The following is a 17,639-nucleotide window of genomic DNA, read 5'->3' on the forward strand; positions in this document are numbered from 1 at the left end:
ATAGGCACTAAAATTAATCATGAAAGAATGAGAACTCATGAAATGGATAGGTTCTACAAAGCAAAGAACACCATCTGAAAGAACAAAAACAAACAACCAGCAACCTATGGAATGAGAAAAGTTCTTTACTAAACCCATCCCAGAGAGCTGATATATAAAATATATAAATAATTCAAAAAGCTACATATCAGAAAACAAAATAATTCAAGTAAAATGTGGCATGTTCAGGCACAGGACACAAGTTTGATTCCCAGCACCCATATCAGGCAGTATTCTACTGCCTATAACTCTAATTCCAGGTGAACTGAAACCCCCTGTCCTCCTTCTACACAAGCCTATATAAAAATAAATAATAATATTTTTAAAGGAACATTAAAATAAAGTTTAATATATATATATATATATATATATATATATATATATATATATATATATATAACTGAAGTACAGACCTAAGGAGAAAATTCTTAACAGAATAACATCTAATATGCAAGAAGCATTTAAAAATATATAACATCCTTAGTCATCAGGTGATAGTCATCTTACCATGTCAGAATGACTAAGATCAAAGACAAAAGTGACAACTCATTCTGGTGAGGATGTGAAGCAAAGGGGCACACTCTGCCATTGGAGGTAGGAGTACAAACTGTTACAGCCATTCTTGAAATGAATATTGCAATTTATCAAAAAATAGGAATATATTTATCTTAATAGCCACCTATACCACTTCTGGCATAAACACAAAGGACACTCTATCTACTACAAGGACAGTCGCTAAACTATGTTCATACCACCTTTATTCATAATTACAAGAAACTTTAAACAACCAAGAATGGGGGAAAAAGTGATGGTATACTTACACAATGAAGCATTATGCAGCTAATAAAAATAATATTATGAAATTTGAAAGCAAATAGATGGAATTAGAAGAGATCTTGAGTGAGGTGATCCAAACCTAGAAAGACACATATGGTATATATTCACTTATAAGTGAATATTATCCACAAAGTAAAAAATAACCATGCTACAATTCACAGATTCAGAGATGCTAAATAACAAGAGGGCTCAAAGGAGGAGTGTGTGAATCTCACTAGGAAGAGGAAATATAATTGACATCAAGAGTGAGTAAGAAGGGATTGAATGATGGTAGAGGGTTTTATGAGAAAAATATTGCTACCCCATTATTGCTAATTGAGTTAAAATTAAGTTTTTAATAAGAAGCTTTTCTCCTTTTAGTAAAACTAAGCCTATCTTGCTATTAAAAAAAGACCTGTTATGTCCCATGGTAAGGAGAAGCCTCCCTGCTCCTATTGTTCTCTCGGCAGCTTCTTCTTTGTTCTCTGCGTTCTTCATACTACTTTCTTAGTTCCCTTTTTATGACTTTTGGTTAATGGTTTTACAACTTCTAATATGCTCTGAATAGTAGATGCCTGCCTGCTATCTCAGAAGCAATTAACAGATGACACTTGAAAACTAGCCAATTCTCATTGCAGATTTGGCAACAGAAAATATTTAATAATTACTATAATTTAGAAATCCTAATATGATCCTCGTTAAGAATTTAAAAATTATTTATTTGTCCATACAACATCACTGCAAGGCAGTACATTTCCGTAGTTCTGCAGAGATCGGCTCAAAAGAGTGGGCCAATGCCTAAGATATAACCAAACACAAAAAGAAAGAAAATTCAATGAAGTTATTCCTTTTGGTTTTATGCTATACTCTACTTAGGTTCGTATCTAGTTCTACTGTCATCATATATGTTTTATGTAGAAATTGATGGAAAAAGTTACTGAGACCCGCAAACAGACATTAGGTGATTCTTGGGGAATCCAGCAATAAAGGGAAGGAAAAAGTCATCAGCGGGGTAAAGGATACTACAAGAAAACCCACAGAATCAACTAATCTGGGCACATATGGTTCACAGAGACTGAACTGCTATCAAAGAGTCTGTGGAGACCTAACCTAGGTTATAACATATGTTACAGTTATGTAACTTAGTTTGTGGAACTCATAATAGTGGGAGCAGGAAATGTCTCCAAGTCCGTTTATTGCCTTTGGGACCCTTTCCTCCTACTAGGTTGCCTTCTCTAACCTTAGAAGATGTGGTGCCAACTCTTTCTATAGATTTTTATGCCAATTTCTGATAGAAATCTATAGAGAAACAGAGGAGGAGTATGTGAATGGCAAGGAGGGAGAGGAGTGGTATGTGAGAGACTGGGAAAAGAAAATGGAGGGTAAACTATAAGCAGGATGTAAAATAAATAAAGTGAAGTAAAGTAACATTAAAATGCAGAAGCTAACATAAGTGACTGCTGCTAATGTAAGCATGACGAGGGTCTGAAATTAAACTTGCCATTACAGTTGGGATAGAAGTTTTATGGACTCTTGTGTTAGCTCTTCCTAAAGGCTACTGTATCATTCTTTTTCTAGCCTGTCCTCTGCATTAAAACACCAGGCATAACTAATATATGGAATAGAAATAATCTACTCCACTGATAGACTGTAAAGATAGATCAATCAAACGGCAAGAAAGCAATGAATAATTATTCTTCTCTTGTTTATTTCCAGGCTTTTACAATTTAAAACAGTTGTATTAGATCAGTCTACCCAAAATTTGTTGTCAGGTCAAGCTCTTATATGACTTTATTTTGTTGTTGATGATGATCATATGTTGTATGAATGGATTAATTTTCATTTATTGTAAAGACATTTTCATATTCCTAAGTATTAAGACATCAGAATACTATATATCTGTTAATTGGCTAGGTATCTACTGCGTTTAAATTTAAATTTTACAACTTGCTATTTGAGTTGAATTTATTAACACATACACATAGGTGCATGTGTATGTACAAACACACACTCATACACCCATACACACATATACACACACTTGCACACATACACTCACACACATACACACACACACACACACACACACACACACACACACACACACTTGCCCAACCTGATGTATAATAGAAGTTATTGTATTCTATATTGTTCTCTTGGTAATTGTTTAGGGAGAGACAAATGTCAGAGTGCCTTCTTTTGTCTGTAAATTGTGTAGATCCATGTTTGTAGCTTCTTCATCTTTTTGTTACAGAATAAGAGATAAAAACAAATTGTGAAATGACCACGCAGTTATTTCCTGCATCCATATTATTTCTAGACTGTCTGACTTTCTTTTTGTTGACTTTATTATTCCACAAAGACAAAGCTTATGAAGGAAAAAAAAAACTGAAAAATCTACTCTAAACTCTTCTAAAACTGTGAAACTCAGTGTCAACTCATTTCTTTCCTTGTTTGGTATTTGGAATTTCACTGGAGGCTAGGCTACAAGGTGTTTCCAGAAGAAAAAAACAATCTTGAGAGAAAAAGCTCTCAGTTTTTGTATGTTTATACTCATCAATTTCATATCCCTATCATTTGGGAAGTAAGCAGTGTAGATCAATTTAGTCTATCTTACCTCTGATCCCTTATGTCACTTTTAGTTCAGTAAAACAGTCTTTGATGTAGCCATTTCATTTGTTTCTTTCAGTGCCTACTTGAGGTGAGTCAAGTTATTTCCTTAAGGGAAAGGAGTAATAATTGATTCTTGGGAATGTGTTGCTGACATGTCAAACAAGTGCTTTCCATATGATTTTGTCCAACAAACAAACAACAAATAACAAAAAAACAAAAAACCCAACTAAGATACAGTGATTTTCATCCCATGGTCCAGAACTTTTATTCTAGTTTATAAAGAAGCAATGTAGACTTGTGTGTACCACTCTCTAAAGAAGCATAGATAAGTGGAACAGAGAACACACTTTTATTAAATTTTTTCTATTAGAATTCTATTTGAGTTGGTTCATTAGGAGAAATACAGAGAGTGCAAGAGAGTTTTTAATCATAGTAACTGCCATTTTTGCTAGACTTTGTCTCATAAGGGCTCACTGTAGAATTATACATGTTCATTTTTGGCAGGCTGGCTTCTACATATGTTGAAATATAGAAGGAATATGTAGGAAATTAGAATGTAGAAGAAAATTGTGGGTGTTAAGTAATTTCCCCTTCTGTCTTTGCTTGAGTTCTGTCTTTGGAAGTGAGTGTGATTTATTAAAGGTGACTCATTAGGTTGCTTGTCACTCTGTATTCTACATTTACTATTTAATAGTGATAATTACTTAATTCTATATGATAACCGTTTTGTTTTGTTTTCTTAGCAGATCAATAAAAGTGGCTATTTATTTATGTAAATTATTTCCTAGAGAGTTTCTCATAATTTTGATTGTGTGTGTATGTGTGTATGTGTATGTTTGTGCATGCACACGCATGTGCGTGTACACTCTGCATATGCACTTAAGTGAATAGGCAGAGGTATGTATGGAAGCCAAAGCTTTGTTTCAGATATCCCTTTCATCTTTCTCCACCATGTGTACTGAAGAGAACACTCTGAGCCCAGATGTTTTAGAATCAGCTTGTCTAACTAGCTAGCTCAATCTAGGTGTAGCAGACCTGAACTCTGGCCATCATATTCACAACAAGCTTTTTACCTGCTGAGCCACCTCCTGCAACCCTCTGAAATCATCCCTATAAGGAAACTCATGTATTCCCATCAGATCAGTAAGATATGTTGGATGGGAAGCTTGGAAACCTGACAGCCTCCATTATCTGGCCAGTGCTTTGCATGTAGATCTAACCTTACTGAAACTGCCAACTTCCTAAAACTATAAGCAGAAATTGAGAGAAAACACGATTCCTAAACTTGACAGTTAACTGAAAGTTAATCATGTCTTAAGTGTCTTTTATAGTACTCAGTAGATACTACTTTATGTGATGGGACTATGATGCTCAAAATCTATTCAGAAATAAATGCAGTTTTCTTCAAAGTTGCAAATAAAGGTGTTCATATCCTATGTCTGTTTGAAGAAAGGATGCTGCAAGTATTACCCATTCCCTCCCCATGAGACCACAAGAAACTGAGATTTATTCTTGAGGATATTTTTACCTCTCTCAGCCCATTTTTTTAAAGCTAGACTTCATGATATTTTGTATTTATTTCTATAGAGATCTTGAAGCATAATTGTGTGGCTTTTGATTAGGATGTGCTTGTCCCCACATACTGGGGAAGAAAACAGTTTTCATCAAGAGTGACCTTTCAGCATGCTGTTGACATAATTGTCTCTTGCTTTTAAGAGATAAATTCCCAAGTTACTGTGGAGAGGCCTTTCAATCTCGTTGTCAGTGAAAATAAAATTTCAGTGTAATATCAAATGAGCTCTTTCTTTTATTGTAGATTGGGGGATCTCCACCTCAATTAAATTATGTTTAATATTTCCAACATCTGCATTTATCACCCATTCTGTGATATGGTGTTTTAAATGAACATCAAGGATGTTAAGAACATTTTAAAGAAGAAAAGTCAAAAGAAATTAAGAAATTCCAACACATTTTCTATTTTTTAATAAACACATAAAGCTCTTTCTCATTTCCTTCAATTATTTTGATTAATATGTTAATGGGATCTTTTAAAACATCATTTTACCAGTTTCAGGCCTGATGTAAAAAAAAATCATTTCACAGAAATAATTATGACTAGCATTGATAGATGATTGTTAATGCTGTAAAATAACAGAATAAGGCATATTTACACCATCTTAACATACAGAAACACCATACATATACACAAAAGAACCACAGATCTGGAACAAAAAAGCTCAATTCCTAGTCAGTTTACAATTATAGGCTTTGCCTGAAACTATATATATATATGTGTATGTATATATATTTGCTTTATTTTTAATATTTTTTCTCTCAAAGCAACAAACAGTTCTTCCCTATTTCTGGTGATTTATTTTTAACATTGTGTTCATGCAAAAAATAATACTTGTTTTATTGCATTAACATTTAAACAGTGGTATATTTGGTTCCTAAAACCATCATTTAAATTTTTGTGTCCCTTCATCAACATTCTTGTCTGAATTGGTGTGATATGATGACTTGATGTTTTGTGAGTTACAGAATGACAAACATCCAGTCAACCACAGTTCAGAAAATCAAGATTCTAAGTTTCTTGATCATGCACATATTACTTTCATTATTACAAAATGGCTTGAATCAGATAGATACACCATTTTGACACACATTTGTTGGTTTCATTTTTTAAATTATATTTCTAAAAACAAGAATAAAAGTAATGAAAAAAAAATACTGTCCCACATCCACTGTTCACAAAAAGGAAGAGCAGCAAGAAACACACCAGCCATCAGTTTGGCGGTGACATTGTAGTAAACATTAAGTGCCATCAAAACACTCCCAGAATATCATCATTACTACAAGCCATATTTTTGGAGTAGTTCAGATTGCCACTGGCGTTTGCGCTCTGGAAAACAATCTGGAATGTGGATTTTTTTAAAATCCTGAATACACTTTTTCATTTCTTCTTCCACACTTAGCTTCTCACAAACCTTCTTTTTGGAGAGATTTGTTTCTCGGGACTTGCTGATGAGTGACTGAAAGAGTTCACTGTTTCTGCGCTTGTCTGGTGGTGGCATCCACTGAACAGGGGCTTTCCTGGAGGGCCTATCCAAGGTTAAGGTGTTAGGCTGGTGAGCTGCAGCCTGCTGAGTGTTGAGTAGGTTCTCCTGTGGTGTGCTAGCTTCTGAGTGGCTGTCACAGCTGGATGTGGAGAGCTCATTGCAGGAAGTCCCACTCTCACTTCCTTTATCTGTGGCTTTTTCATGTTTCCTGTCTTCATGTTCTTGTTTGGGTGACACTATTTTCTGAGGCGGTCCTGAAAGAGACAAGGAAAAGATAGAAAAACTTGAATTGGAAGTTCTGCCTAGAGCAAGTAGACAAAGAAACAAAGAAATAATAAAAAAAAGGAGACTAAAGGAATACAAATTTGAAGAAATCAAGATATCACTATTTACAGATGATCTGATAGTGTATATGAGCAACTCCCAAAATTACACTAGAGAAGTCCTACAGCTGATAAACAACGTCAGCAAAGTAGCAGGATATAGAATTAACTCAGAGAAACCAATAATCTTCCTTTCCATAAATATTAAACAGGCTGATAAAAAATTAGGGAAACAACACCCTTCACAATATTCACAATCAGTATAAAATAACTTGATGTATAAAATATCTTAACAATCAAGTGAAATATCTGTATGACAAAAACTTCAAATCCCTGAAAAAGAAATTGGAGAATACCTCAGGAGACAGAAAGACTTCCCATGCTCCTGGATTGGTAGGATTAATATAGAAAAAAGGGCATTTTACCAAAAAAAAATCTACAGATTCAATGCAATTCCTATCAAAAATTCAACACATCTCTTCATAGACATAAAAAGAGCAATTCTCAAGTTCATATAGAAAAACAAAATCCCATGATAGCCAAAAAAAATTCTCAACATTAAAAGAACTTCTGGGAGAATCACTGTCTCAGAACTTAAACTGTACTACAAAGCTATAGTGATAAACACTGCATGGTATTGGTACAGAAACAGGCAGGCCAATCAGTGTAGTAGAATCAGAGCCAGAAGTAAACCCACACACCTTATGGACACTTAAATTCTGACAAAGAAGCCAAATGATACAGTGGGAAAAAAGAAAAAATTTTCAATAAATAGTGCCAGTCTAGCTGGCAGTCTGTAAGTAGAAAAATTAAAATAGAAACATATTTATAACCCTACTCAAAGCTTAAGTCCAAGTGGATTAAGGACATTAACAGAAAACTAGATACACTGACTCTAATAGAAATGAAAGTGGGAAAGAGCCTCAAACTCATCCACATAAGCAGAAATTTCCTGAACAGAACTCTAATGGCTCAGGCTCTAAGATCAGCAATAGAAAAATGGGACATAATAAAACTGTATTTTCTATTTTAACTTAAGAACGTCTAGCTGAAGAAAAAGTGTTCCTTTATCCAGTGTCTGTGAAGTTGGATAACAACATGGGGCTTGTACATGCAAACATTCAGAAAGACAATTTACTACTTACACCAGGAACCTTTAGGAGTTCTATTTAGTGACCTGTCAATAAAAGATCATGAATCCTAACATACAGAAAGGAAGGTCATTTATTTTTGACTCTTAAAGTTGGGAGTGAAAAACAAAATACTACACACAAGCATTCTTGCAGTTTTGGATCTCTGTTTCTAGAGGAAGCTGTGATGGTTTTTGTTATAACCACAATCCTGGATGTAACTGTGACAGCCAGAATCCTGGATGCTTCCCTTTGCATACTTAGTTTCCACTACAAAACAGGAAATGACACTGGTCACTTTTGTAAGGCAGTGGGCTTAGCCCTAGGTAAGTTCACATCATTCCTCCTGTCTGCCCAGGAGGAGCTGATGTAAAGAGCATCCTCATATTCTTCATCTTGCTCCCTGCCTGTTGTGCTGGAGAAGGATAAAACTGCTAGTCCAAGAAATAAAGAAAACAAAACAAAACAAAAAAAATATTTACAAAACAAGAAAACTTTAACTATTTCCATGTTACATTTTGTTTTACATGTACTTAATGCTCATTGTAACTATTAAGTTTTCAAGGCACACTATCAAACCTTGAAAAAAATCAAGTACTGACTAATAAATATATTCATATAGTTTTATGTAAAAATTATGTTAAAATCTGAAAAAAGCACTGACAAAAATATATAATTTTAAGCAAAAAATGTTTAAAATCTGTACATTTATCTTTGTTTTGTAAAATAAAGTTGTTTAAAAGAACTGCTATGCCACATGGAGTTTTAATAATGTGATGACTACGTATATCTCAAATAGAATACTTCTTCTATGGGGTTTTGCAACTTGAGGTAAACTACATAACAGGACAATTTTAGAAAGTGCCAGATTTCGAAAACTTATGAAATATCATTCGATAAATGTTGAAGAGCTGTTCTAATCCTGTGGTTCGATCAAGAGAAATAAAATATGTATCCTTTTGGCAAGAATCTGTTCAAATATTTGAAATCATTATCATGGAAAATTTAACTTAGCTGCATTCTAAATATCATTCTAAACATCATTCCAAATACGCATTCATCCATAGATAAGTGAAGCTCTCACACTCAACAAGAAAACTTTTTTAAATGGGAGTCATTACAGAAAGACACAAGTGCCCAAAATGCAGAGAAACATGACTGTCAGTATCTTGCCCCAAACAGTACTTAAATTATTTTTTACCATGAAATTATCTAAGTTAAAAATAATAAAATGAAAAGAGAAAGAACATTTTATCATGAATATAAGGTAATTCCCAGAAGAGAAAAACAATTTGAAATTTTGTGTACTTTACAGAACATCAAAGTACAAAGCACAACTTTCGGTGAGCTCAACAAAATGCAGTCATATAAAAATATAAATTGTATTAATTTTATCATCCATATTTTTGTTTTTCGGACACAAGCCAGAGAATTCTAAGGTTGCATAGCATATTTGGTGTGGCTTTCCAGTCTAATTCAGCAGCATCCCAACTTTGACTTCTGAACTACATTTAAATTTGGGAGACTGAATTTCCTCTGTTTAGATTTCTACAAGTTTTGCAAGGGATCAATATATACATGAAGTATTCTAATTGATTCTGGTATGCTCAAATACTAATTGTTATTGATCAGAATATGTAACCCTGGGCTGTTGAAGATGGAAATGGAACATTCTTATTCGTTTCAAATCAACCTATAGATGAAAAATCCAAATACTTTCATTGTAATTCTGTCTCTGTACATATCACATATGTACAGATGAATAGGTCCTTAGTTTCAGGGTCTTTGGTTCTAAATATTTAATTTTATCTATTATAATAAAAGTAAAATGGTAATACCTCCTCACATGGCCACAATAAAATTTAAACAGGTAGGTAATGCATGTGTAAGATATTTGTAACCTTTAAAATTCTATTTCAGATAAACTAGCATTAGTTCAGAGTCTAGATTAATTTACCTTTATTATTCTAATTAAACTCTTCCATTCAAGATGGAATTATTTTAAAAAATGAAAGTTCCTTCATTAATTTTCCAAAAATATTAAATCAAGGCAACTGTAGAACTAGCTACATGGCTTAGTAGCAATGCAGTTCAGAAAGAGTGACTGCATGTGCTTAAGCACTGGCATCATACAAATAAGAGTAACAAAAACAAACAAAACTAAAAAACTGTTGCATCAAGCAAAATAGAATGGAAAATATCACAATGCCTCGAAATTTGTCGAAAAACCAAATAAGTCCTTGGCTGATTTTCATTGGGATTTCTTTTATTGCAATAAAAAGGAAGAAGATGATAACTTTCTCAGCTATTTGGGAAGAGAGTATGGTACAGAAATTAAATGTCAGTTCTTGTATCTGTCAAGATGCACATAGGCTCAGTCATAAGACCACACTAAAGTCTGTTTTAATACAGGGGTGTTTATAAATGAAGTCTGTATACAGCTTCATACACTACAAATTGTATTTTAGTCTCTTTCCATGCTTAGCGATGACTGAAAATTCTGAATGTATAAAATTTCTCTGTGGCAGATGTTAATTCCCAGAAGAAAAATTACCTTTTAAAGATGCTAAATTCAATTGTGTGTGAACAGTTATGTGGTGCTCAAATAGAAAGAGCAACACACGCTATTATTGTAAGTATTACACATTTGCATAAAAGAAAGGGAAAAACAAAAGTTAGTGATTTTTATAAAACATTATTGAAAAACCGTATGTATGTGGATCAATCACTTGAAGGAAACTCGAAATGTACCAGATCCCTAGCAATAGGATGAGCTCCTCTGAAATTCTCTGGTAGATGAATACATATGTAATTGAGGCTTAAATACTACAGGCACAGATGTGAAAAATTATGAAGTTACTGAACCCAACGAAGAAACAGAAAATATTTTTTCATGGAACACTGAAATTCCAATTCTGAATAGAAGCTTCAAATAGGAGAAGCATTCATTTTCAAGTAAGAAACTATTCAATCAAGAAAAAGAAAATGTATATTACAGAAAATTCCATTTTTATAGATTGCTTCTATTTTGTTTAAGAATTATGATATCTATGGCTGAAGAAGAATTAAGATTAAGAAACACCAATATTGTCTGATAAACCTTTAGGTGTTATATTATCTTATATTTACCTAAAATTATATATGATATGTGTAGTATTTAATATAGTATCTGATTATCACAGTAATTGTTTTTATTATTATTTTTATTTATACTGTGTCTTCCAGTGCAAAATTCAGATTTCATAAAGACAGAAACTGTACCTTTTTGTGTTATTTTATGCATGATCAAAGGGACTGTTTCACAAAACACTTGAAATGATCTTCCTGCTTCTGAATTTGTGCTGTACATAAACTGACACCACCATTCACCCAAGACATAGATGATAGACAAGAGATAGGGACCCCAATATCTTGCTTTATTACCATTCCTGTGCTTAAAGCAAACCAACAACAGAAACAGAGCTCAGGTTCCTTTGGGATTAATGCAATGGAACCTTTTCGTTTCCTCTATATGAATTCACCATTTCTTACTATAGATGTTGGTGCATTTTTCTTGTACCACATTAACTACCTCCTCGTAATGACCTTCTTTTTAACTGACACATAGCACAAGGCTATGAACTTGTGAACAAAAGCACAAGCTTGCTTGTCCCACATCTATAAAACTAGCCTCGTAACACCTACAAGGTCCTTGACAAGGATTAATGAGACATTGTCTTGACAACATCTCTGATTACTTGGGGGTTGTGGGGGGGGAAGTTGCTCTATAAATAAATATAATAGTTGTTCTTATGGTGTGTTATGCATAACAAATTTATATAAACATAAAACGGTGGTGGTATAAATGATGCTTGTCTCTTACATTATACCAAACAACTCTTTCAAGTCTGATGAAAAGTATATTTTTAGTAAGAATTTTTCATACATGTTTGTCACTGTTCTTTAGCTCATACTTACCTTTTCTGCCACCTACCCTAGACTACCCCTCAATTTTTATATAAGGTTTCCATTTCTCTGTCTCTCTCTGTCTCTCTGCCTCTATCTCTATCCGTTTGTGTGTGTATGTGTGTGTGTGTGTGTGTGTGTGTGTGTGTGTAGGCAGAGGCTCAATCTTGAGCATCATACATCAGAATCTGTATATCTTGTTTCTAGGAACACTGTCTCTCAGTTACTGAGGCTCATTCACAGAGCTAGAACTAAAGGACAGGGAGCCCCTTGGTCTCTGGTTCATTTCTGTAAGATTACACATGTGCCCTACTACACCTGGCTTTGAAATTGTGTGGTGGAGTCTAGTTTCACTCCTCATGGCAATGCAGAACAAGAACTGAGTTCTAAGTGCTTCCCAGCTTTGAAATAGGCTTTTGATGAAAACAGATTTAGAGGAGGCCAGATGGTAATGCCTACCTGCAATTACAACACTTAGGAAGCAGGGCAGGAGGATTCCTCATTTCAAGCCCATCAGTACCCAGCAAGTACAAGGCCTGTTAGAGATTCCCAGGCAGACACTTTTGGAAAAACAGTAACAACCTAATCAAATTTTCGAAGAAGGAAAGAAGACAACAACAGAACAAGACTTAGAGTAAAGGGGCAGAATTAATTACCGGGAGAAAGCCAGAGTGCAGGAGATTTTTATCTGCCAGATCTCCACAGATCTGGAGTGCTCATTTGGCAATATGTTTTCAAGTATTTCCAGTAATGTGCAATGAGTTACAACTTCTTGTAGTTGCCTTGCCGTTTTATGTAAGTGCTCTCTCCTTTCCCTTCGAGATTTATAAATGTCTCTTATGGAAGTAATTTGGTGCATAATCACAAGGCTAAATGGGAAACTGAAGCGTGCATGTGCACAGCAGAGTTTAATTTCACTTTGTGGTGAAATGAAAAAGGGGTTTGTCTTTGAAGATAGCAAAATTGTGCTCACAGTAGAAGTGCTGATACCTACTAGCTAGATATTTAGAAAGACAATCTGCTACCCTGTTTCAAAGGATAAAAATGTGGTGTCAGTTTGCTAGGATGGTTTCCTGTCAGAATATCAATGGGGAAGACATTTTTATTAGCTCGATGTAGCTGTAATAGGGAGGGATGTGATGAGAGACAGAAAGGAAAGAGACATCCGAGAGAGATACTCAGAGGTTGAGAGTGTCTATAAAAAAGAATTATAATTTATTGATGATAATAAAGGCATTTTTTTTTGTCTTGCAGTACTGAGGATATATCCTAAGATGTTACACTTACCAGACAAGTTTTCTACCCTTCAGCCACATGCTTAACATTTCTGATATAATTCTGTGACTAGTTCATGGTTTACTGCACATTCTTCTTCAAGTTAATGAAAGTGTACACAAATATATATATATATGTATGTATATTCTTGTATATCATTCATAATTCATTCATAAATATGGTGAACACCTGATCCACATATAATATATATATATAAATTTAAAGTGTAAATAAATCTTTAAAAATAAGAAAAATATTTAATAGTCACAATAGATGAGTTACAGAATCAAAGTCCAAATATTTATTAACAGAAGAATGAATAAAGAAATTGTGGCTTTTATAAAAAATGGATTATTATTTAGTCCTGAAGAAGATAGAATGTCAGGAAAATGGCTACAACTGGAAATTGTCAAGCTAGACAAACTGAGTAAGACACAGAAAGCCAAATATCGCATGCTCTCTCATTCACAGATTTCTGTAGGTACAGAAAATTTTATGTGTGCGTAGGGTATGAAAGAAGAAACAAAACTCTCTAAATGGGGTTGGGCTGATAAAAGAGGGAGGGGAAGTAAAAGACAGAAAAGAGGATACAGGGAAAGTGTTGTCAAAGTACATTTTATACCAGCATGAAAATGTCCTTTGGAAACCTTGTACCATGACAAAAAAAAAAAAAAACAAAAAAAAAAAAAACAAAACAAAAAAAAACAATAGTTCCTTAACACAAGAGTGGAGCCTGTCCAGTGTACCTTTATGGGACATATGTCTTTGCAGTAGTAAAAGTATACTGGATTATTTTGTTTGGACGCTTAAATCAACGAGAGCTTTCTTTTCGAGCTGATGGGAGAGGGATATTAGTGCACAGAAATGGAGGGCAGGTGAGAATGTGGGCTTGAAAGGCTTTGACAGAAATGACTCCATCACAAATAAAGAGCATAGTTGTCACCATAAGTTAGGAGAAGCCAGGAGCCTCCCCACCCCCCCAATGTTTATTCAAGGAGCAGAGACTTTCTGATATGTCCTTTAAATCTCTGTAAAAGTGACTGAAGATCTCAGACCTCCAATAATTCTAGGCAATGCATTTATACTTCTCTGAAAGTCCCGCATTTACAGAATGTTTAGTTATTAACCTACGTCCTGTTGAGTGTCTGTCTCTTACCAGATGCTGATTTACATTATCCTCTTTGTATAGGTATGGTTAAATCATTAATATCAGGATATATTGGATTTGATTATAGGACCTCAATTCCTTTGTTATTGTATACTTTCTTGCATATTTGTGAAGGTATAATCCTGTTTCTGTGTAAGCACATCCCATAATAATATAGTAATAGAAGAATATGATATGAAACCACTGATGCATCTCCTGGGCCTTATATTCTTTTGCATTCCAACCATTTCTTCTAACTATAATTTTCTTTTAAAAAACATCATAATAAACTATATAATCGTGTACTTAGAAACTGAGTTATTTAAAATCCTTCTTGTATGAGGCTTCTGTGGATACAGGTAGCTATGTGACTGCATCCTTTAAAAATACTTCTTCCATTGCCCTTTGGTTTTCTTCACAGCTATCATTTATATCAACACACTGAATTTATTGCAAGGGTTCCTATTCATACAGGTGCATTCATTTCTACTCACAATGTTCTGTGATCCAAATACCAAGATCACAGCTTCACAGCATTGAAATGGCTTTTTAAGCATGTACCTGTTCTCAGATACCTTTTTGGGAAAAATATACAAATATCCCATTTTTTTCTTTTTTCTTCTTTCTTTTCTCTCTCTCTATCTTTCTCTCTTTCTCTCTCTTTTGCATTCTAGCCTCATTCACCAAGTATTGTTTTATTTTTTACAGTATACAGATGGGTATACAAGTGAAAGATTCTTTAAATTTAATCTCTATCTGGATGCTTTAAATCTTCTTTGATAATGATTATACTGAACCTTAGTACTGTAACTACACTGTGATGTTCAAGCACTACTTCCTTAATTAATTTTACATATTTTTCTTTTTTATTGGAAATTTTCGCATTTACATTTCAGATGTTATCCCTTTCCCACAATTCCATCCCATCTCCCTGTAGCTCCCATTGCTTCCATTAAAATGCTCCCCATCCCACCTCAGCACCTTGGCATTCCCTTACACTTGGTAAACAAGTTCGCATGGAAAGATCCATGACCTGAGGTACATAAGCAGCAGAGGACAGCATTTTCTGAGATCGATGGAAGTAGAGGCCTTTGGTCCAGTGAATGCTCGCTTTCCCTACTTCTTAAGTACGTTTCAACATATTCTGTAACCCAGTCTCTATTGAAAAAAATCAATACTTACTTTTTAGTATTTTCATCCACTATTCAATAAAAATTGGAGAAATTAGTATTAACTTATGTTATCAATTATTCACAATGTAATTCAAGGCTAATAGTTTTAAACTATACTAATCAGCATGAAGCTCTTCACTGTGTGTGTGTTTGTGTGTGTGTGTGGGTGGGTGTGTGTGTAAGAATATGCTTGGTGCTCTATGTACTTACTTTATTTAAGAGAGTAACTTCTAGGCTACAGTAGAAATACATTCGTTATCTGCACTGAGCTATTTACAATACCTGACTCAGCTAGCTCCATGATCTATTGCAGGGCACAGGGGAGGAAGCAAGTAATTATGGATGCTCAAGACTGGGAAGTTTATGGGATGTGCTAACCTGTTCATGAGGAAAGTAAAGAGCAGCTCGTTACAGCTCTATACAAAGAGTGTTCAGATATGAATTCATCTGACTGAATCCCTGAGATGCTCAGAGAGAAGATCTGAACAGGAACCTCTATAATGTTAGAATGATAAAGCAACAAGGTCGTTAATTTTTTAGTGGACATCCATATGTTTGATGAGTAATTATGGACCATAAAGAATAAATATAGTGGGAAATATTTGTCAGTGCATGTGTAGTAAGAAATACTTGTCAGTGCATGTGAGGTGCTCAATGTTTAAATCCAGAGGGCCCCCCCAACCTCTCTCTCTCTCTCTCTCTCTCTCTCTCTCTCTCTCTCTCTCTCTCTCTCTCTCTCTCTCTCTCTCTCCTCTCTCTCTCAACCTGCCTTTCTCCCTCCATCTCTCCCTTCCTCCCTCCCTGTGTGTACACATACACATATATGTTTCTGCAAAACATATGAGAAAAGTATATTTTGCAAGCCTGCAAATAATGATGAAGTATAACTGTAACCTTTCTTCCTGAAACACGATAAGTGATGTGTCGGTCATATCTATCAGCAGAGAATGCTACTGTAATGATTAATGAATAAATTAACAAATTAACACTTGAGAGAATGAATGTTTTAAGGTAATATACATACATATATATGTATGTTGGAAAAATATGTTATATTTCAGATATAAAAGTATAATCCATATTTTGAGTATATTATTATATCAATATGTTGAAATAAAAAATTGCCATCATTGGGAATCTTGATTAATAGGATCAGGCATGCCCATTTCTTATGCCTTAGTGGATTTTATGACCCTATTATTATTATTATTATTATTATTATTATTATTATTTATTTGCCACCTAGTTTTCATTTGTCATTCATTCTTGTATTTTAGTGAAAGAAATGTGTTTCATGTTTGTTAGTTTTTTTTTTCAGGACTACTCAATTTTGCTCCAATTTTACCTCATAAATTGAGAGTTCTAAAAATAATAGCATGCCTCATGCCTATTTCCATTTATATTACCAAATAACTTGGGATAGCAGGCATCATATATAGATTCTGTGTGGTACATAGATTAGCCTGATTATAGGCTAAATTGCTAATAAAAATCTCAGATTTTTTAACTGAACACTTGAAATAATCTTGAGAAATGTACTAAGGATATTATTTTTAAAACTCAACACAAAATGTGACCACACATATTCTTCATGCTTTGAATAAATAAGCCAAGATGGCAATCTATGAAAAGTTGGGGGTTAAGTGTCTAACAATGCTGAAGTGTTTGTGTGTTTTAAAGATTGCTTACAATACAGCACTTCAAGTCATTTTCTTTTTTTTTAATTTATTTTAAAAAACAAAGATAGAAGAAAAAATTTTAAAACATTTTTGCATAAATGTATACAAATAAAATTGTGTCAGTGCTTGGCTTTTTTTTATTCTTTTTTTTTTAAAGGTTCGATACTCTGCATTCAGGTTTTACTAGTTACAATGAGCAAAAAGTACATGTAAAACAGGGTGTAACCCGGAATTAGTCAACGTTTTCTTGCTGTGTAAGGATTGAGCATGACGTTTTTTGTTTTGTTTTGTTTTGTTTTGTTTCGTTTTGTTTTTTTCTTGAACTTCACACAGTCTGTGAGTTGTTTCTGGAGCAGTCCGAGCCTCTGGGGTTAGCATCCCACTATCAGTGACTGCATATTATGTCTGTTCTTTTGTGACTGGGTTATCTCACTCAGGATA

General features: G+C 34.1%; 1 protein-coding gene across 1 annotated transcript in view; it reads right to left on the reverse strand.

The window, feature by feature from the left end:
* Positions 1-6,320: 6,320 nt before the first annotated feature.
* Positions 6,321-17,639, reverse strand: part of KCTD8 (potassium channel tetramerization domain containing 8) — a gene marked incomplete at both ends in the record, with an annotated part of 201,734 nt that continues 190,415 nt past the window's right edge. Inside the window, one exon of the mRNA XM_080926753.1 lies at positions 6,321-6,781. Coding sequence (XP_080782879.1) covers positions 6,321-6,781 — 461 coding nt within the window. The remainder of the gene's footprint in view (positions 6,782-17,639) is intronic.

The sequence above is a fragment of the Micromys minutus genome, assembly GCF_963924665.1.
Source record: "Micromys minutus genome assembly, chromosome: 1".
NCBI lineage: Eukaryota > Metazoa > Chordata > Mammalia > Rodentia > Muridae > Micromys > Micromys minutus.